This window comes from Centropristis striata, chromosome 7 (assembly GCF_030273125.1).
Source record: "Centropristis striata isolate RG_2023a ecotype Rhode Island chromosome 7, C.striata_1.0, whole genome shotgun sequence".
Classification (NCBI taxonomy): Eukaryota; Metazoa; Chordata; class Actinopteri; order Perciformes; family Serranidae; genus Centropristis; species Centropristis striata.
Genome location: NC_081523.1, coordinates 25,619,367 through 25,640,311, shown reverse-complemented (window position 1 = coordinate 25,640,311; position 20,945 = coordinate 25,619,367). Strand labels below are relative to the sequence as shown.

The 20,945-nt window shown below is 37.6% G+C and overlaps 3 protein-coding genes across 5 annotated transcripts; all 3 read left to right on the top strand.

Annotated features, from left to right (window-relative positions):
• The first annotated feature begins 635 nt into the window (after positions 1–635).
• On the top strand, positions 636–3,440 carry LOC131974599 (zinc finger protein 664-like). 2 transcript variants are annotated; one of them, XM_059336976.1, is made up of 2 exons: positions 636–972; positions 1,558–3,440. In XM_059336976.1, exons 1-2 carry the CDS (start codon positions 795–797, stop codon positions 2,856–2,858), a joined length of 1,479 nt encoding a protein of 492 aa, XP_059192959.1. In that variant the 5' UTR covers positions 636–794; the 3' UTR covers positions 2,859–3,440. The 2 variants fall into 2 exon arrangements, with proteins under 2 accessions (XP_059192959.1, XP_059192961.1); XM_059336978.1 differs by lacking the exon at positions 636–972 and adding an exon at positions 1,098–1,447.
• Positions 3,441–4,170: 730 nt separating this feature from the next.
• On the top strand, positions 4,171–6,612 carry LOC131974600 (zinc finger protein 664-like). Its single transcript, XM_059336979.1, has 2 exons — positions 4,171–4,648; positions 5,197–6,612. Exons 1-2 carry the CDS (start codon positions 4,477–4,479, stop codon positions 6,222–6,224), a joined length of 1,200 nt encoding a protein of 399 aa, XP_059192962.1. The 5' UTR covers positions 4,171–4,476; the 3' UTR covers positions 6,225–6,612.
• Positions 6,613–8,704: 2,092 nt separating this feature from the next.
• Positions 8,705–19,978, top strand: LOC131974598 (zinc finger protein ZFP2-like). 2 transcript variants are annotated; one of them, XM_059336975.1, is made up of 3 exons: positions 8,705–8,949; positions 11,557–11,940; positions 17,444–19,978. In XM_059336975.1, the coding sequence occupies exons 1-3, from the start codon at positions 8,778–8,780 to the stop codon at positions 19,006–19,008; spliced, it is 2,121 nt and encodes a 706-aa protein (XP_059192958.1). In that variant the 5' UTR covers positions 8,705–8,777; the 3' UTR covers positions 19,009–19,978. The 2 variants fall into 2 exon arrangements, with proteins under 2 accessions (XP_059192958.1, XP_059192957.1); XM_059336974.1 differs by lacking the exon at positions 17,444–19,978 and having other exon boundaries at positions 11,557–15,634.
• The last annotated feature ends 967 nt before the right edge of the window (positions 19,979–20,945 follow it).

Below are 20,945 nucleotides of genomic sequence, written 5' to 3'. Positions count from 1 at the left end.
CCAGATACCAGTTGTATAATTTTGTTTTGATTTAATTTTCACTTTCAGTTATTTTATTTATTTTGTATGCAGAGGGAATACACTTCATCTTAAATAATTTGAATACCACCCGAGCTTTTTTTAAAATGCAAAATCATTTTGTGCAAAGTAAAAAAAAAAGATGAAAATAGTAGTTTGTTAAATTCTGCCACATTTCCCAAGTGGCATAGACATTGTCCTTGCTATTGTTGTGAAACGCACAAGTTTGAATAAAATGTCATCAGTTGAAGGCGGAAGGAAGACTTCTTTTTTTTTCCTTTTGCTTTTTTTTTGTCTTTATTTATATCAAACAGCAATAATTGCACAGTTACAAAAAAGAAGAAATGAGTTACAGAAACAGAAACAATGCAAAAAATTAAATAGAAATAAACAATATATAAAAATACAAGAGTAATTAAATGGAAAAGAATAAGCAAAAACAAACAAATAAACAACAATAAAATAAATAGACGCAAGATTACATGTTAGTTAAAGACATTCGACGCGGTGCATACGTTGGTAGTCTTCACAGCTTTTTTGTTTTGTAAACAGGAGAGGGTTGAGATACTGTTCAAACTCAGACTTCAAACTTAAGACTTCAACAAAAAGAAGTTGGGTTTTTTTTTACTTGAAGCGGAAGGAGCACTTCCACCGTCGGAACATTAACAGTGTGACACTACAAGGAAGTAAACAACAGGCGCTAGTAGCGGAAGCATGTGGGATGGGCGGAGTGGCGATACTGTACACGTAATTATATCAGTTTCAATTAGGGGACAATGTCTTCAGCGGAGTATTTCAGAGACTTTGTCAACGAGCGACTTTCTGTTGCTGCCGAAGAAATATTTGGAGTTTTCCGAAAAACTATCGTCCAGTATGAGGAAGAAATTAACCGTCAGCGCAAACTGTTGGATGTCGTTTTGCAACCGGAAATAAAGTTGGACAGGTGTAGAGTAGGTATGTAAAACCTCAATGGTGTTTAAGAATTAACAGGGTATTATGAATTAATTAAATACGATCTTAATGGCTTTCTCATATGTCTTATATATAGATATATATAAATATACATATATATATTTTTTTAATATATATATATATTATTGGAAATCAGCATTCATAAGCATCAATACAATACATAAGTTATTCCACAGCTGATTTCCACATTTTTGTTTTTTAAACGGTACACTAGAACGAAGAACCGCAAAAGAGACAACCCCCAAAACAAAAAGAGAAATTAATACAGTACAATAAAATACATAGTATTATAATAATATAAACAGAGGCAAGAGAGCAGAGAAACGGAAACCTTAACAATTATACTAACGATAGCAATACATAAATAAACACAGGATGCCGAGTGTGCTCATTAAAAACCTTGATAAAATAAATGAAAATGCATCAAATCAAATCGACTCAGTTGGGGTCCAGAGAGGTGAGGGTACTCGCACATGTGTTGCCATCTTTTATAGAAATTGGCTGCTGAGTCTCTCAAGGAATATTTAACTTTTTTATTTCTTTTTATATTGTTGTCTGTCCCTCCAGAGCCTTCACAGCAACATGTCTGTAAGGAGGAGGAGGCTCTCTCTGACCAGCAGCTCTGTGTTCAGGAGAGGAACACAGAGGAACACCAAGATGACCCAGAGCCTCCACAGATTGAAGAGGAACAGGAAGAAGTCTGCACCAGTCAGGAGGGGGAGCAGCTAGTACTGAAGCAGGAAACAGAAACCTTCATGTTGACTCCTTCTCGTGAGGAAAGTGACCACAGTGACAATCAGACTTTGCCGTTTATTGCAGATGACAGAAATTACAGAATTGCAGCAGAGAATGAGTCTGTTGTCCAACTCCCATTTATAATCTCTGTTGTATCGGAAGCACAAAGTGACCAGCAGCTCCCCGATCACGCCTCTCCCGTAACTGAGAGCAACGATCGGACAGGAGGCAAACATGGAGACTCGGGATCAACTAAAGACGCAGGGCCAAAACCAAAAAAGAGCCCTCGTAAAACTGGAAAAAAAGGTGACAATGAAAACAACTGTGACTTGTCAGAGATTCACAGTGATACTCGCAGAGCTAAAAAGCCTTGTATATGTGACGTATGCGGAAAAGATTTAATTTACAAGTCAAAACTGCAGGCACACATGAGAACCCACACAGGTGAGAAGCTCTGCGTGTGTGAGATCTGTGGGCAAAGATTCCATCAGATAGCAGCGTTGAACTTTCACAGAAGAAGCCACACAGGTGAGAAGCCATTCCCTTGCAAAACATGTGGAAAAGGTTTCAGGGGTAGCAATGACTTGAAAATCCACATGAGAATCCACACAGGTGAGAAGCCATATTCTTGCGAAGCATGTGGAAAAGATTTCAGATGTAGTAATATCTTGAAATCCCACATGAGAACCCACACAGGTGAGAAGCCATACACATGCGAAACATGTGGAAAAGGTTTTAGAGGTAGTAGTGACATGAAAGTCCACATGAGAATCCACACAGGAGAGAAGCCATATACTTGTAATACGTGTGGGAAAGGTTTCAGAAGTTGTAGTGACTTGAAAGTCCACATTAGAACTCACACAGGTGAGAAGCCGTACCTTTGCAATACCTGTGGGAAAAGGTTCAATAACATGTCAGGATTGGTAAGGCATATGAGAATCCACACAGGTGAAAGGCCTTATTATTGTGAAACATGCGGAAAATGTTTCGCAGCTAGTGCTGCCTTGAATAAGCACATGGAAGTCCACAGAGAGAAGTCATATCCTTGTAAAACATGTGGGAACGGTTTCAACACTCGTGGCGGCTTGAAAAAGCACATAAGAACCCACACTGATGAGATGCCATGCCTCTGAAGGATCTGTGGGAAAATATGCTTTGGGGTTTTTGAATTGAAAAGGCATATTTAAGTGCAAATTGACAAGTAATATTTTTGTTGTAACCCACACAAGAGCAGGAGCTATATGATTACAGCACTTTTATGTACACAGGAGAAACCACTGAACCACTTTGTTGAAACATGTTAAATCAGTGGATGAAATGCAGTTCTGCCAAGCTAAATCTCAAACTGTCAAATATTTTCCACAAACATCAAATGTCAATATCTGAATTTCTGAAAGTCCATTTGATAACTGTATGAAGCCTGCTACAAATCCTTGCCAGAAGTGGTATTTTACATTAAAGAACAACTGACATCGCTGTTTCAAACTACCATATAAGAAATTCTAAAAAACAAACAAACCACCAGGTTGCAGCCCGCCTGAAGTGCCTTCCCTCCGGCCTCGGCTTGTGCCAATGTCCCCTGAAGAGCCTGGAGCTATTATTATATGAACGTGCCTTCTTTTTGCTATTTTTGTACACAACCTTGCTTCTATCACAGCTATTTATATATATTCAGTCATTTTTTTCTTAATAAAAAGCAAGTCTTGAATCAACAATGAAGTTGTTTTTCCAGTTATTGCCAATTCATTTCAGAGAATAAAATTCCAAAAATGATAACCCAACCTTGTTTCTACCTTCAAAAATTAACACCCAACTATGTGCAGATTACTTAGATAGTTGTAATTTTTTTTAAACTGTCTTCAGTTGGGTATTAGAGTTTGTATGGGAGTTTTTATAAAAACTATTATCAAGTAACAGTAAGAAATTGATTGTCAGCGCAGACTGTTGGATATTGTTTGGAAACCATTGAGGGTAGAAAGAAGAGAAGACACAGGGTCAAATGCCTTTTTAGTCTTTGTAAGGCGTATCAAAGCCAAAAACAAATACCACTGTCTATCAGTTCTATATATTAATTATTATGAGTCAGAAGTTTCCTTGAATGTTTTTGTAAGATGCTAATTTGAAAATGTTTTATTTATACGTGTTTATGTTGGTACCATACTCAGCAACTCAGTGAAAATGTGTGTCAGCAGCAGGGGCTTTATTTTGAAACCAGATACCAGAATATGGATAACTTTGTTTTGATTTAATTGACACTTTGGACACACTTTTACCTAACTAACGTTTTCATTGCAGTGTGAATACACTTCTACTTCAATATTAACACTAATCTGAATACCAACACCGCTTTATGAATGTAAAATCATGTTGTCCTTGCCACTGTAAATGTAAAATAAAATGCCATTAGTAAAAGGCGGAAATACTGTCGGACCATTAACAGTGTGACACCCAGCAAAAGTAAACAACGCAAGCGATGGTAGGGGAAGCGTGCACGTGTTGAATGAAAGGGTTTAATGGCGATATTGTAGTCGGAGTGCACACAATTATTTCAGTTTAAATCAGGAGACAATGCCTTCAGCTTCAGCTGAGTAAAGCGTGGTACCTTTAAATCAGAGTATCATCATATCGAGTCCGGCAGAAGTGAAAATACGCAGGTTCCAGCTGTTTGTAGTCGGCTCAGTCAATTGGTGTGTTTAGCTAATCTAGCTAAATTAGCTAAACCCTAATGTATTTCTAATTTATTCGCTCAAAATGTCTTCAGTCCAGGGTTTGAGAGAGTTTGTCAATGAGCGGCTAAATGCTGCTGCTGAAGAAATATTGGGAGTCTTTGAAAAAACTATCGTCGTGTTCGAGGAGGAGATCGACCGCCAGAGGAAATTGCTGGATATCGTTTTAAAACCAGGGATTAAACTACACAAGAAAGGTTTGTAATATAACACTGTCCTTTGCTAAAGGGAGGGTAACAGTGCTCATGATGCAGAATGGCCCATGTCACTGTTAAATGATGATATACACCACTGTATCCTTTGTCCTATCTCACTACATTTTGGAGGGAAATAAATTATTCCACTGCATTTATTTTCCCGCCTTAGCCACTAGTTACCCCACAGATTCACATTGTTCATGTCAAACATATGTTGAATACCAGAAATATTGTGTACATTAGTTATTAGTTATTTTGGTAAGTTTGTAATGTTCCACCTGAAACAGCTACAGCATTACATGTCTGCTAATCTATGAATGCATAAACTATTATAGTTCAATCATATTATGTATATCATAATTTTACTTTTGACATTACTGATGCAATTTGCCAATACTTCTTCTGTACTTGTATTTGCAGTAAATAACATTTTGAATGCATTTTACATATTGGTAGGACCTGAGTGAGTACTTCTTTCACTACTGGTGAGCTTAAAGCTTTAGGTGGTGCTTTACCCTAACTATTGTATCTCCTGTCCTTCCTTTCAGATATCCCACAGCAATATGTCTGTAATGAGGAGGTTCCTTTTGAGCAGCAGCTTTGTATAAAAGAAAGAAACTCTAGTGGGGACCAAGAGATTGCAGAGCCTGCAGAGATTAAACAGGAACAGGAGGAAATCCACACCAGTCAGGAGGGAGAGCAGCCGATATGCAAGCAGGACAGTGACATGTTTAAGTTGAGGCCTACTTGTGTTCGAGTGGATCAGAGTGAAGATCAGATTCCTCTTTCAGATCCATGGCCACAGACAAACACCTTTGATGTAGTAATAAAATCTGAATCTAACAGTGAGGCCTCAGATGTATCAGAACCAGAAGGTGACCACCACCGTTCTCACAAGTCTTACAGAGCTAAAACCCAAACTAATGCTAGAGGAAACCACGAGAACACAAGTACTGATCAGAAACCAGCAGACAAACATTTCACATGTTCATTTTGCCCTGAGGAGTTCAATGATTTATTGAAGTTAAAAATTCATTTAAGGACCCACACTGGTGAAAAGCTTTTTAAATGTGACACTTGTGGGAAAGATTTCAGCACGAAGGCTCTGATGAAGAAACACATGCTGACCCACACCGGGATAAAACCCTTCAGATGCAGAGTTTGTGGAAAGGAATTCAACTGTCAGTCAAATCGCATCACTCACATGAAAATTCACTCAGGTGAGAAGCCCCACGTTTGTGTCACCTGTGGGAAAGGTTTCTGCCGCCAAGCCGACCTGAGGAGGCACAACCGAATTCACACAGGGGAGAAACCTTATTGCTGTGTCTACTGTGGGAAGGAGTTCTCTTACCCGTCATCTCTCACAAACCACGTCCGACTGCATACAGGGGACAAGCCTTATAAATGTGTTTGGTGTGGGAAAGCGTTCACTGCCAACACAACGTTGAAAATACACACCAGAGTTCACACGGGGGAAAAGCCATATAAATGCAACATTTGTGGGAGGAATTTTTCCCATAATACAGGACTGAGCATACACAAGAAGATCCATGCACGGGAGAAACAACGGAGCTGAGATTTAGATTGTTGGGATTCAACTCAAGTTTGTGCCATATTGGAAGTTTTACACAAATGTATATGTCGCATGTAGTAAGATTTAAGATTTGTAAGTAAAACTGAATTTAGGGCTTATTCAGCTATGAAAGCCACATGTAAAATTACCTTCACATATACAACAGGGGCTGACTCATTGAGATACCATCTAAATCTAGATCTAAATGTACTGAAGGTCTGTTTCATTACCATCCAGCTTGGGAAGAAATATATCTGTATGCTCTGTACATGGACAGACGCATGATTAAAATCTAGGTGTAAGTAATCAAAATGACTCCATGGCTGGTATTGTTAAACTAATAATTGGGGGAGAGAAAATAAAAATTCCAAACATACACTCAGTTTCTAAACTGTGTGGGTTTGCTGGTTCTTTTCTCTTGTTTTTCCCTTATGTCATTATGATGTGAATGCTTTAAGTGTTGCCCAGACAAAACAAGGAAAATAACTTCTGTAACTTTTGACCTAACTTGCATTTATCAGTGAGTATTCATCAGTGAAAAAATGTGTTTAGGTGTACAGCATTTTGAGTGCTTTAAATTTCTTTAAAAGAAACCCAATGAATGCAAAGGAATTCTTCTGTTCTTGTAGCTTTGAGGGCTGACAAAATATCTTACCTACACCTACCTCTGTAGTATATGAGTCTGTTGACTTCTTATCAGAAGACACAGAAGTGTCGCTGGTATTGTTATCACCTTGTGTTATATTTACTTTTGTTAGGGCCTCTAGTGGCCATGGTGATTATGACATGCAAAGGAGGAAGCCAGACGACAGATGAATATAAAGAGGGACATTAGATGTGTTCCAAATAGCATACTTTTTCTTTTTACTTTTAGTATAAACGCCAGCTGCCCTTATAAAGTATGTACATGCATGTAGTTCTATATATAAACTATTTCCCTGAAACATGGTGCCTTGTACTTTGAACCTATATATGCTGTGCAGAGGATTGTGGTTAAGAATAGCCAGAAAAGCATGCTGGTTTGCATATTGCAAAATACTACCGGATGCAGTAGGACATCCTGGTATTTTTGGGCTACTGCATTTGCCCTACTTTGTATTGTAACATACAAAATATTTTCTGGCATACTAAATGGTATGGTAGTAGAGGTGTTGACAGAAAGTCAGTCTAGGAAGGAAGAGGGCGTTGGGGTGGAAGGATGTGTAAAAAAAAACCCAAACAGACTATGACCGAGGAGTAAGCTGTTTGTGTCTTGTTTGCAACTGAAAATCAACTTTGCATTGATTTAACTTAACGAAAGTAACATAACTCATGTAACTAATGTAAGTAAGCAATGTGATAAGATGAGAAATGTACTTATTTTAAACCAAACCATGATCTTCACCTAGCCGTATATATATATATATATATATATATATATATATATATATATATATATATATATATATACACACACAACTAAAGGTACATTTGTTCGGACAAATAAAATGATAACAAATATAGCCATTTTCCATAGTTTTCATGATAATTACCAAAATCATTATCAAGAAAACATCACAATGGATATAGAATTACAGAGTCCAGTGAAATTAATCAAGAAGAAATAAGTGTATTAGGCTGTTTAATGTACTCCGATGTACTCAATAATAAACTTAGACTTATAGAACATTTGAGAATCAGTACAAATTAATTAGTTCAAGTAATTTAGTAAGAGTCAAGTTTTCGTTGTTCAAACAAAATAACATTAAAATACTGTATAACTATAACGTCACCCTGTTAAAATAATCGCCTAACTAATTTTTTCAAGTTTTGCAGGTAACACAAAAAACTTCACCAAAAGTGTAACATATAACATTTATTGATCATTTCACTCAAAAAGGATGTAACAAAGGATGGCTATTGGCATAGTAATAACACTGTGTGTAAACATAATTGTCTACATAAGAGTCACACAAGCCTGTCAGACACATGACATGACAAGTATCATGAGCATTAATGTTACTTCAAAGTGTCATTAATGTTCATGACACATCCCATGTCGTGTTTATGACACACTCATGTCACTCTTATGTAGACACCTTAGAGTAAAGTGTTACCAATATTAGTGCCAACAATAAAACACTGATAAACTAAACTGATAACTAAACAATCTCCCTCTAGCTCTTCTTTGCTGGGTTCTTATCTGATGCCTATGAATGTGGCAAATTGTCAAAGAAGTGATGATCTTAAAGAGGTAAAATCACATGATCTGATCAACTGAGGATGTAGGCGATTTTACCATAGGTGGCCGGAGTTGTGAGGAGATGATTTAGGCCAAAAACAACAACAACAATTTTGACAAAAAATGACGTGGGGATTATTCTAACAGTGTGAGAGTAGTCCGGGCCTACTGGAGCCTGCTCACTCCGGGACAGAAGGTGGCAGTATGAAGTAAAGAGCTTGTTTACGTCCTCTTACTTTAAATGCGGAAGTCAACGGAAAACTGGACGTTCAATTCTAGCTCAAGAGTTTGCCAAAGTTTTAGTCAGGAAAAGATATCTCAAATTGAATTTCACAATGACTTCAGTCCAAAGTATGAGACGGTTTGTCTGTGACCGGCTCACTTCGGCTGCTCAAGAAATATTGGGAGCGTTTGAACGGAGAGTAGAAGATTACGAGGCAGAAATCGCCCGTCAACGCAGACTGTTGAATGCCGTTTTGACACCTGAGATAAAGTTGCACCGGGCAGGTTAGGAAAATATTTTTTCATGAAGCCAATTCTGTGTTAAACAGTCTGAAAGTCTCGGTCCATGCACGTTATATTTTTAGCCATGTGCAGCCCCACCTAGACCAATTTGACAGGTTCTTGATCACCTGGTTTCGGCAGAATAACTAATATTATGTTCTTTATTATAGAATAATATTATATGACTGTTATGCCATTACAGTTGTGTGCAGCATGTCGTTATAGTTAAACGTGTACACATTGTTAGTGCACTTTAATGTGGCTACTTGTAACCAAATACTAGCACAATAAACGTTTGACACGTGATACGACATTACACGCGGAAGTCGCCTCTGTAGGTCACACCCACGACCAAAACAGTCATTTTCCACAGCGGAAAACCGTTGAATTTGATAACTTTAACGATGGCTCTGTTAAGTTTGAATATACTTTTGCCTTTTTTTGCCGTCACGTGTCAAAAGGTCTGCTGTCGACAAGAAGCAATGGTCGATAGTTACTGAATACATTTACTCCAGTACTGTATTTAAATGCGGGTTTGAGGTGCTTTACTTGCAGGGACAGATTAACACTTTGCTGTACCCTGGGCAACAATATTCAAGGGCCCCATCATCACGACCCCAGAATCACCATAATCTGGCAATATACAGAATAAATTACAGTAATATACAGTTAATATACTCAATACATCAATAACTACAAAAAGATAGGGAAGGAAGTGTCCTCAATTTTCACAAAAAAATAAGTAAACAACCACTTTCAAAGCATCCAGTATTTATTTACCAACACCTATTCCCAGCAGCACAAATGTATTGAATTGATAGAGCCATCAGAGGAAGACAAGACAAAAACAAAAATCTAGAATCTAGAATCAAGTAGCATTTTGGTCTTCAGCTCATTTTAAACAGAAATCATCCTGTCACCTCAAAAAAAAAATTCAAATTCATTTTTGAGCCACGGCTCCGATGGACAGATTAACATATAAGCGAGAGATAACCAGATATTTTGCTTGTGCCCACACTGCCCTGGGCCCTTTAGAGCTCTGGGCAATTGCCCAGTTGCCCAGTTGCCCATATGGTTAATCCAGCCTTGTTTACTTGTGTATTTGTTTATCCTAATACAACTTTTACTCTACTTCAATGCATAGGTAAAAGTGGAGCCTACTCAATCACTGTCATCTGAGAACTAGCTATAACCACGGGTCTAAGTTTATTAATGCTTATACAACAATACGCTATTATTCAATATTTAACTAGTGGTTTGCCAGCCGTTTCACCCACAAAGACAGTTCCTGTTCAGACTTCCAGTATTTGTTCATTTAAATAGCTGTAGGTGGGCCAAAGGGGTAAAAAAATCATCTAATAAAACACAAAGTGGCAAGGACCAAAGATAAATTAAGGCTGCGCAGTTAATTGTTTTTTTTTAAATATGCACTAAATGACTGGAGGCACTTTATTTGTTAGTATGTGTCTGTGGTGCAGCAGACATGTCCCAGCCAACAAATCCTATTCTACAGACTTAAATAAAAAATCCTTTTGGTACAGATCCTCACAAAAAATATGCCATGCCATTTAATATTTTTAAAATAAAAAAGATAATAACGATGCTATTCATGTGATTTATATATCACACTTTCAATATCAGTTAAAATAAATCACACATTTTTCAACATCATGCAGCCCTAAGAGAAATCTCCACTAACAGAGCAGCAGAACTTTGTTTTGTTGTTTATTTAATACAAGACTTTTAGTTATATATGAGTCTTCCACTACTGATAGCAAATTAAGAACTGTGGAAATCAGCCATTAAGTAATTTTTACATATTGAAAAGACAAAAAATAGTAGAAAAGAGTTCCTATATTTTGTTAGAGACTATGTTCCTTTTATTAGCACTAATAATTACTAATTTTCTGTATAAATGAATTAGTGTTTGATTAATCTGCCCATCATTTTTTTAATTAATCGCTCTACAAAAAGTCTCCAGAGACTATTTGAAATATTTCCACAATAGAAATGCTTTTATTTGTCTTCAAACAACTCCTGTGGGGTCTGAAAATATTTTTCACAACAAAAGGGCAAAAGGGAGTGTGTGCAACATACAGGCATGCTTAAGACCATACACCTTATTGCAGAATAAACCAGTGTCAATAGGTGGCAATACATTAAAGAGTAAAAATAAATAATGTTAATTTTTATATTAGTATTTGTTTACTGACCTAATATTGGGAAAGTTACATTTTGACTTGCATATTCAAATAAAACATTTTGAGTTTAATTGAAATTATCTATCACCCCAGCACAGTTATCACAAGATCATGTGACCCACAAAACTGTGATAGATGATGTGATAGTGATGTCTATATATATATATATATATATATATATATATATATATATACATATACATATACATATAGAGGATAGGAGTTGGAGTTTTACTGTAACTTAGTAATCCCATATTTATTCTTTTATTTTAGCTAAAAAAAAATTTAACCTTAAAAAGATCAGCAAGTATAAAAACTGTGACTATTAATTTGTCTTGCACTCTCATTCTGTGGGAGTGGCACTACTGTATATTTCATCATTGTCCCCTTCCTTTGTCCTTCCATGCAGAGTTCCCAGTGACCCCTGTCCATAAGGAGGAGGACAAGGAGGTTCTCCTGATTGAGCTGCAGCACTATAACCAGAACATCTCCAGATTGGTCCCAACAGATCCTCCACCAATTAAAGAGGAACATGAGGAAATGTGCATCAGTCAGGAACAACGGCAACAGGAGACCAATGCCTCTGAGTTGACTCCGACGTGTGAGGGAAGTGTCCGCCAGTCCAAGAGTGCATCGGAGAAACATCCTCAATCCAGCAACTCAAACAAAGGTGCATCATCTGTATCTGACAAGGAGAGTTCTGCAGTATCCGTACCAAGCACTGACAAACAAGTCATCTCGGACAACTCTCCTGCAGCTGAGAGCCAAGATCACACAACTTGTAACCATGGAAGTAAGTCAGCAACAAGCTCTGAGGAAGTATCAAATAATAAATGTGATGAGAACATGGCTTCAACCAGTAGACCACAGCAAACAGCAAATAAGAAATGTAACAATGAGATTGCAACATCAAGTGGAAATAGTGAGCCAGTGCTAAATAAGAACAGGTCAGTCAGAAGTACTGAGTCAGAACCAGAAGAGAGTAGCAATAAGAATGCAAATTCAAATGGAGATTCTGAGCCAACACAAAATAATAAAACAGATTGTCTATACACCACATCAGCTACAAGCACTGGCCGAACACCACATAGGAAAGGTAAGAGTGGAAAGACAACATCAAGTAAGAAAAGCCAAGATGGGGGACAAACCCCAACTGGAAGCATACCCCCAAGCTGGAAGAATACAACATCAGCTACAAGTAGTGACACAGAAGCATATACCGGATGGGATGATGAGTACATGCCATCAAATGAAGACCCTGATCCAACACCAAATAATGAAGGTAGTGATGATGACCCAACATCACCACGTATGGAATGTAACACTGAGGACATGACTTCAGATGGAGATACTGAGCCAGCACCGAATAAGAAAAGCAAAGATGGGAGAACAACCTCAACTGGAAAGAAATCTACTAATGAGAAGAAAAGTACTGGTCCAACAGCAAAAAGGAAACCCAATGATGGGAAAGCAACATCAACTTCAAGTGCTAAACCAGCAGCAGATAAGAAAAGCAATGGCGGGAAAACAACTTCCACTGGAAGTATCGAACCAACACCAAATAAGAGCCCCAGCGATGGGAAAATAGCATCAACAAGTACTAAGCCAACACCAAAGAATAAATCTAATGATGTGTATGCAAAGTCAACCAGAAGCGATTATTTATCAACAAATAAGAAACCTGACAGTGGAAGAGCAATGTCTACAAAAAGCAAGGAGTCAGGTAAAAGACAAAATGATGGGAGCACAACAACAGATACAAGTAGTGAACCAACACCAGATAAAGAAGCCAAAGATGGTGAAAAAACATCAACGAGAAGTACTAAGGCAACGCCAAATAAGAAATGTAATGAGGGCAGCACATCCACTGAAAGTCCTGACCCGCCACCAAATAAAAGACGCAAGGATGAGAAGACAGCATCAACCAAAAGTAAAGAGAAAGCACAAAGTAAGAAACGTAACGATGAGAGCACAACATTGACTCCGAAGCCACCAAATAGGAGACATGGGAACACATCAGGCAGTAGCAAGAAGGATGATGCTGACCCTTACAAGTGTGACACGTGTGGCAAAGTGATGACAAATTTCAAAAACTACAAATTTCATATGAAGTCCCACACTGTTGAAAAGACTTTCAAATGTGACACTTGTGGCAAAATGTTCCGGGAGAGCTGGGATTTGAATAAACACTTAATAATCCACTCTGTTGACAAGCCTTTCAAATGCAAGATTTGCAGTAACACATTCTACCGGCGCTATAATCTCGACCTGCATCTTCGGGTTCACACCGGGGAGAAACCATTCAAATGCGAGACCTGCGATAAACGATTCACCTCCATAGTGAACATGAAGAAGCACATGAGGATTCACACGGGCGAGAAGCCGTACAGCTGCAGCGAGTGCGGGAAGGAGTTTGCCGATTCTTCGTCTTTCAAAATTCACAAGCGGGTGCATTCGGGGGAAAAGCCCTTCAAGTGTTCCTATTGCAAGAAAAAATTTGCAACGAGGACAACTTTGAAAAGGCACACCAGAACACACACGGGTGAAAAGCCGTACAAATGCGATATGTGCGACAAGAAGTTTGGCCATAGAACAGACGTGAAAGCACACATGAGGCTACATACTGGGGAGACGCCTTACAAATGCAACAGTTGTGAAGAACAGTTCTCCACCTGGAACAAACTCCACAAACACAAGCGTGCACATGAAAAAAAGGACAAAGAAAAAGAAAAAGAAAAAGAAAAAGAACAAGAACAAGAAGAAAGCCCCACTCCTTAAAAATCTGTCTGAATCTGATTGGCCATACTTATGATAAGAGTAAATGAATTGCACTAAAGTAGAACAGTCATCAACTTGTCATTTAATTTTAAATAGTCCACCGATTTAACATTGCACTTCCCGGTTGACGATCAGAAACATGAATGTGACAGTTCAGTCAATGATTTTGGTGTGCTTATAATCAAGCCTCAAAATGTTGTAGGTCTTGACTTTATCATATATACCAGAGTGGAGAGCGGCTGACAACAGAAATGCAGTGGTGGAAAAAGTATTCAGATCCCTTACTTTTTCCACTACTTCTGTGAAATTACTCCACTACAAGTAAGAAAGTCTTATCTGCATCAAAATGTACTTAAAGTATCAAAAGTAAAAGTACTTGTTCTGCAGAATGTCTCCACTCAGATTGTTTCATATATTCCAAATATATTATTTAATTATTATTATTATTATTATTATTATTGGTGCTTTTATATATGCAGCATTTAAATGTTGTCAAGGTATGGTTAATTTAATTTTTTTGTGTAAAAGTGTAATTATTTTAAATTGATTTAAAACTTCACTGGAAAAGTAACTAAAGCTGGCAGCTGAATGTAGAGGAGTAAAAGGGCAATATTTACTTCTAAAATGCAGCGGAGTAGAAGTAGAAGTAACATAAAATGGAAATACTCAAGTAACTACATTTCAACAATTTCACTGAGTGAATTTCCCGCACCAAACTCAGCGAGTGACTCCATTTTTGATTGTAAATAAAATGATTATACTTTTTTTGCTGCATGCACTGCATTTTGTGTGAGCCAGCTTGCATCGGACAGGCCAGCTTAGGCGAGGGTTTGTTTCTTCAGGTATGAATGAGAAGATTAAATACAATCCAGGAAGACTTCTTTGTGCAACAGATCTATGAGTTTGAATGTTTACCAGGCACCAAAACACTGCACAGAGCTTTAGAGTATCCCAGAGACAACCATTTTATAAGCAATCATGACATTTTTTTTTTTACAAAGTAGCTTTTGCACACAGTGCCGATCTGTATTGATCTGCATATTGCCTTATTTCTGGCTGTTGGTCTCATGCTGATGAAAATGAATACTGTTTGTCTACATTGTAATTTAGGAAAGTTTTGATTTAAGTGAATGCTGAAGTTGTTGAGAAATGTATTTCAGTGTCTGATATTTATCAAAGGTCTAATGGGAATCTTGTTCAGAATACTAAAACATGGTGATCTGCCTGGAAAAGTCGGTTGCCTCTTTCCAAAGGAAGACTTGTATCTAATTTTTTTTAAAACCATGGACCAAAGACTGTTATAAAGACGTTGTGAAACATCAATGGGGTTTAAATTTTCTTGATGCATCTAGATACTGAAAAGGACTGTGATTTATTTTTATTTTCCTCTTTTTTCTTCAGGGCTGAATGTCACAGGGGCCTTTCATAGTTTTTTAACTCGCTTAAATACACAAAAATGGTTATCATAATTGAGATGTGTTAACCCAATGTATCACTGTTTTAATTCCATATTGTCCATATTGTTGATTGTACTGACAAATGAGAAAAAAAACCTCTTTGTTGTCTAAATGCCTTAACTTTAATGTCAAGGTTTTGTTTTTAGCCGAGATGTAAACACAGCACAGTTGTTCTGTAAAAGACACAAAGTGAATGTAATATGAATGTTTGACCATATCAAGTTTTAATAAATTGTAATGAATTTATAGTAATTATGTTGTTTCGTGCAATCTTCATTATAGGGAGCTGCTGTATTATCTGTGAGTAGCAACAGCGTGTTTCCTGAAGTCGTCTCTAACATGCTGCTCTGCTTGTGGGTGGATCAGACTCTGCATGCTTTCGATCTTAGTGAGACGCCGATGAATAGATAGATAACAAATAAACGTCTTGCACAGGAAGGAAGTGCTTCTGTTGAGATAAGTCACCATCTGAAGGCAGTTTTTCTGAGTTACAGCTGTAAGTCAAATCCTAAGTTAAACAAAATGTCTGCAGTTGAGAGTTTGAGAAAGTTAATCAACGAGCGACTTAGTGCTGCTGTGGAGGAAATACTTGAAGTTTGTGAGCAGACTATAGTTAAGTATGAGAAGGAGATCAGCCGTCAACGCAGACTGTTAGATACCCTTTTGAAGCCTCAAATAAAGCTTCACAGGACAGGTCTGTAACATCATTTTATTACTAACATTATTGTCACTCCTGTTTCTCTCATACTGTCTAAAAATATCACTTGTGGGTTCTTTTCAAACCTTTTCCTGCATGCTGACAAGTTCAGTTAACAGTAAACAAAGTGTGATGGAACAAGTTCTCATATATTTAACTTAAGTAAGAATCAGCTTTGTAAGAAATTACAAATAAAATCCTTTATTCAAGATTTCACTCAACTGAAAGTATTAACATAAAGCATTTAAGTACTTGTTTGACAGAATGTTGCCTTTCAAAGAGTTATAGAGGCCAAACCATGTTATTGGAAGATTATTTCTTATTTCATTTTACAGCTGATGGAGGAGAAACATATTTATGTAATTTGTTGGCCAGAATCATATTTTATAAATATTTTCTTTGTAAAATCTTAATCTGAGTGGATAGTGGAGTAAGAATATTTCCCTCTGAAATATTTCGGAGTAGAAGTAGCATAAAAGTGGAATACTCAAGTAAAGTAAGAGCAGAATTTATAGGCTTATTTAAGTGAAGTACTTAATTTCTACTACACCACTGTTAACACTATACTGCCCTGGGGTCAGTTTCACAAAGATATTGGGCTAAATGTGTTGGGTCCAGTTCTAGTTTTGCTCTTAATATTTGACTTATGTAAGTAGCAGAAAAATATGATAATTTACACCCAAGGCCAAACAGTAACACCTGCTAACCAGTGGCATAAAAATGACAACTAAAAAAGTAAATGGAAAATACAGCATTTTTAATCAGGTGTCACAATGATGCTTGCCACCAGGTGTCACACTCGCATTTTTTTGGGGATTTGTCTCTAAATGTTCGTCTAGATTTGATAGGTTCTAGTAAAGCTTTGATGTGGATTGATAGAAGCTTTTATAGGACAGAAAAAGTTTCCATTCATATGAGTATGGTTGAAATAACTGCAGTGGTAATTATTGAAAATATGTCTGTTGTTATTCTTTAAAGTGAATCAGTAGGAAACCCAAAACTTCATAACTTGTGCTATTACTGATTTAGTAGTTTTAGCGGTTTGCCTTTGTAGGGCAGAATATTGAAGACAGAAAATGTGGCTACCCTTTTAGAAATTGTGCATAGAGAGAAATGACTGTTGCCTTCTGCACATAGTTAAACACACTGTTATGATCCACAGCAAACCTGAAATTGACTTCTGTTTATTCTCTTTATATAGCTCTACTTTTGATTTGTTGAGTAGGCCACAGACTACTGGTCCTTCTATATTGTCACAGTGGTTAAATTCTGAGTCACAAGTCATGCATCACTAGTTATTTTACAGTAGTAAAGCTTCACAGGGGAGAAAACAAGCTTTATTGTTGGTTGCTTTGTCTCTTCAGATCTCCTGCAGCTATGTGTCCGTCAGAAGGAGGAGACGCAAGTCGTTCTGATCCAGCAGCTTTGTAATCAAGATGGGAAGCCCACTCTGGGTCAAAATCCTTTACATATTAAAGAGGAACAGGTTGAAGTCTGCACCAGTCAGATGGGAGGGCAGCTTGTACTGAAGCAGGAGAGTGCAGCAGTGGAAAATCCTATTGACAGAATCCGTATTAAATGGGTAAGATCTGAATCTGACAAGACAAACTGTGGAGAACCGAACATTGACCATCAGCCGCCGTCTGACGCCAACCAAGATCACCAGAGAGAAAGCAATGGAAATGCAACACCAACAGTAAACACTGTGCCAAAACCAAAGAAAAATCATAATGCAGAGAACACATCCATTGCAAATATTGAGCTAAAACTGAAGATCTCTGGCAAAACAATATCAACTCCACAGCCTAAACCCAAGAACTCTGGGAGCACATCTTCTACTCCAAATGCACAACCTAAACCGAAGCTAAAATCTGGGAACACATCATCAATTGCAAATCCTGTACAACCAAAAGAGAACTTAGGAAACCCAACATCAACTATAAATACTGCTCTAAAACCAAAGAAGAAACACAATGCAGAGAATACATCAACCACAAATTGTGAGCCCAAACCAAAAAAGAACCCAAGGAACACAACATCAATTATAAGCACTGAGACAAAATCTAAGGAGAAAAAAAAGAATGGGGATGCGAGATCAGCTACAAGTACTGAGCCAAAAAATAAATGTAGCAATGGCCATGCCACATCAACTCCAAATAATACACCAAAAACACAGGATAAATGCCACAATGGGAACACAAAACCAGGTGACATTACTGAGCCGAATCCAGAAGACAAACCGTTCAAGTGCAACGTATGCAGTAAACACTTTTCTTACTTGAAGAACTTGAGAGTTCACATGAAAATCCACTCTGGCGAAAGGCCTTTTAAATGCAGCTCCTGTGAAAGGACGTTCATCCAAAAGTCTGGCTTAAAACAACACATGAAAACTCACACTGGAGAAAAGCCATACAAATGCAGCACATGTGGGAAACGGTTTGCCAAGGGGACCACGGTAACTGAGCACATGAGAATTCACACTGGCGAGAAACCGTACGCTTGCAGCACTTGCGGAAAAAAATTCAGCTGCATCGGTTATATGAGGAAGCACATGAGGCTTCACACGGGGGAGAAGCCTTACCGATGCAGCGAGTGCGGGAAGGACTTTGCGGATTCTTCTTCGTATAGAAGTCACTGTCGGGTGCATTCAGGGGAGAAGCCCTATAAATGCCCTCGATGCAAAAAAAGATTCACAACCAGCTCGACTATGACAAAGCACATAAGAATCCACACAGGTGAAAAGCCATATAAGTGTGACACTTGTGGAAAGAGTTTTTCTCAAAAAACAGAATTGAAAACACACATAAGGATCCATACAGGAGAGAGGCCGTACAAATGCAGTGTTTGTGGAAGAGGGTTCATAAGCAGTTCAAAACGGAAAATTCACATGAGTGTTCATACAGAGGTTTCAGTGAGCAGCAGTTCTTAAAAGATGTAACTGTACATGATAGGAAAAATATAAATAGAATGGTACTAAAATATGGCTTTTAGTAACACTTTATTATAATCGTCATGAATAAACTAAGTTAAAAGTATATTAAACTAGAATTTTCTATGTTATATTTAGATGTTTCAATGTGTCCTTAAATAAATCTTTAAATTAAGATAAATTGTAGCATTACTAATAAGTAAACGATATTAGTCATCATTTGATTTGAGAGTAAAATAATATTAACTAGAGTTAAATAAACCTTTTGTCAACGATTGTAAGTGTTACTGGGCTTTTATTTTATTATTATTATTTAACCTTTTTCCTTTGCTGCTAAGCATAACCACAATGTATGAAGATAGTCTTGCTTTTTCTGTCTTTTTTTATTTTCCTGCATGCACTGCTGTTAAAACCGCCGTTTGACAACTTGCACTTGCTTCATAATAAAGGTCAGTAAACCACACATCTGATATCGACACGTAAGCAATGACAGTAAGTTGATGAAATCGGCACCCTTCTGGAAAAGGATGTGCGTATTGTGAGATCAACAGGTTACAAAAAATTCCAGTTACAGAGAACTGGTCCAATTCTGCCGTCATGTGGTCCCTAATATAATTACACCATTGAATTTTAATATTTTTCAGTATGCAATATTTTGTGTTAATGTGTAAACTGTGAGTACATGTCCAGGTTGTCTGTTTCTGCCTTTAATGCTGCTGTCTGTTAACACTGTGCAGCATTTTCATTGGTATCTATTGTGAATTGATTTCTTATAGTGGCTGAACTTTTTTGTTTTGATGCTTGTTAGGGCCCGAGCAGGCAACGACTTGCAAGGTCCCTATTGTATTTTGATATGTGTATTACAATGCTTTCATGCAGCATGTATATGTCTGTACCTCACTTAAACTGTGATGTGTGTATCTTTTAGGCAGTCCCTCATATAAAACGTATTAAATATCCCTGTTTTGAAAAAACAAACAAAACTCCTCCGTCTCTGTCACACCCTATTCTGCTATCTAGTGGGTGAGAGGTTTCGCTAGATAGTTTCACGTATTCACCCTATCCTCCTGCTTTCCAAATAACCCCAGATGTGTGCCTTGTGGTTCAAACTTCAACATCTGATTGGGCTCATTTATACCACTTAGCCAAATACGGCCTGTTTTCAGTGTGTTCACTTTTTCCTTTATATCCACACACGCTTTATCTATCTCTTTATTTTTTTCCTTTTCAGTTATATACACACAACTAAAGTCTGACTTGTTGCAAAATATTATTTTAGTGCAGCAGTTGCTATCAGATATTGAAACAAAGTGTATCTGCATGTATATAGTTGTAGTTTCATGGGGTATACAAAGTGATAGTAGTTGAGTGCAGACGGTCTCTATCTGTCTGTCAGACCACCCACCTACATCTTTCTACTGTATATTTATCAGTCTGTGTAGCAGTGGTTAATCAGTGAGTCGTGCTTCCAGAGCTGCAGTGGCTCCAGTGTCATTTTGGGCCATTAGCTCACAGGTGGGTTCATAAATCATCTAGATTGTGTTTGCACAGCTGGTTGCAACCCTCCACTCTCCTTACCCCAACCTCTGCCACTGTATCAGTTTCAAATATTTGTAATCATCTTGGATGACTTGTGTTTTTTGTTTCTAATGTGATTGATGGAGTAAGTGTGAGGAGGCCTTTGGAGGGAAACAGAAGAACTCTTCCAAACTGCTGCATTTCTATTTATTGTATAACTACAATCCATTTACTATACCAAAGAAAAATTACTATAATGATTATTTTCATCTTCCATCCAGAACACAATGATGTTCCAGCAACCTAAAGGACTCCTCTTGCCTCTGACCTTTGACACTGTATGAAATCCAGTATACAGAGTCTAGCTGAAGATGACCATGGCAGAAAACATGCTGAAGTATCCTTGTCCTCGGTGTGTG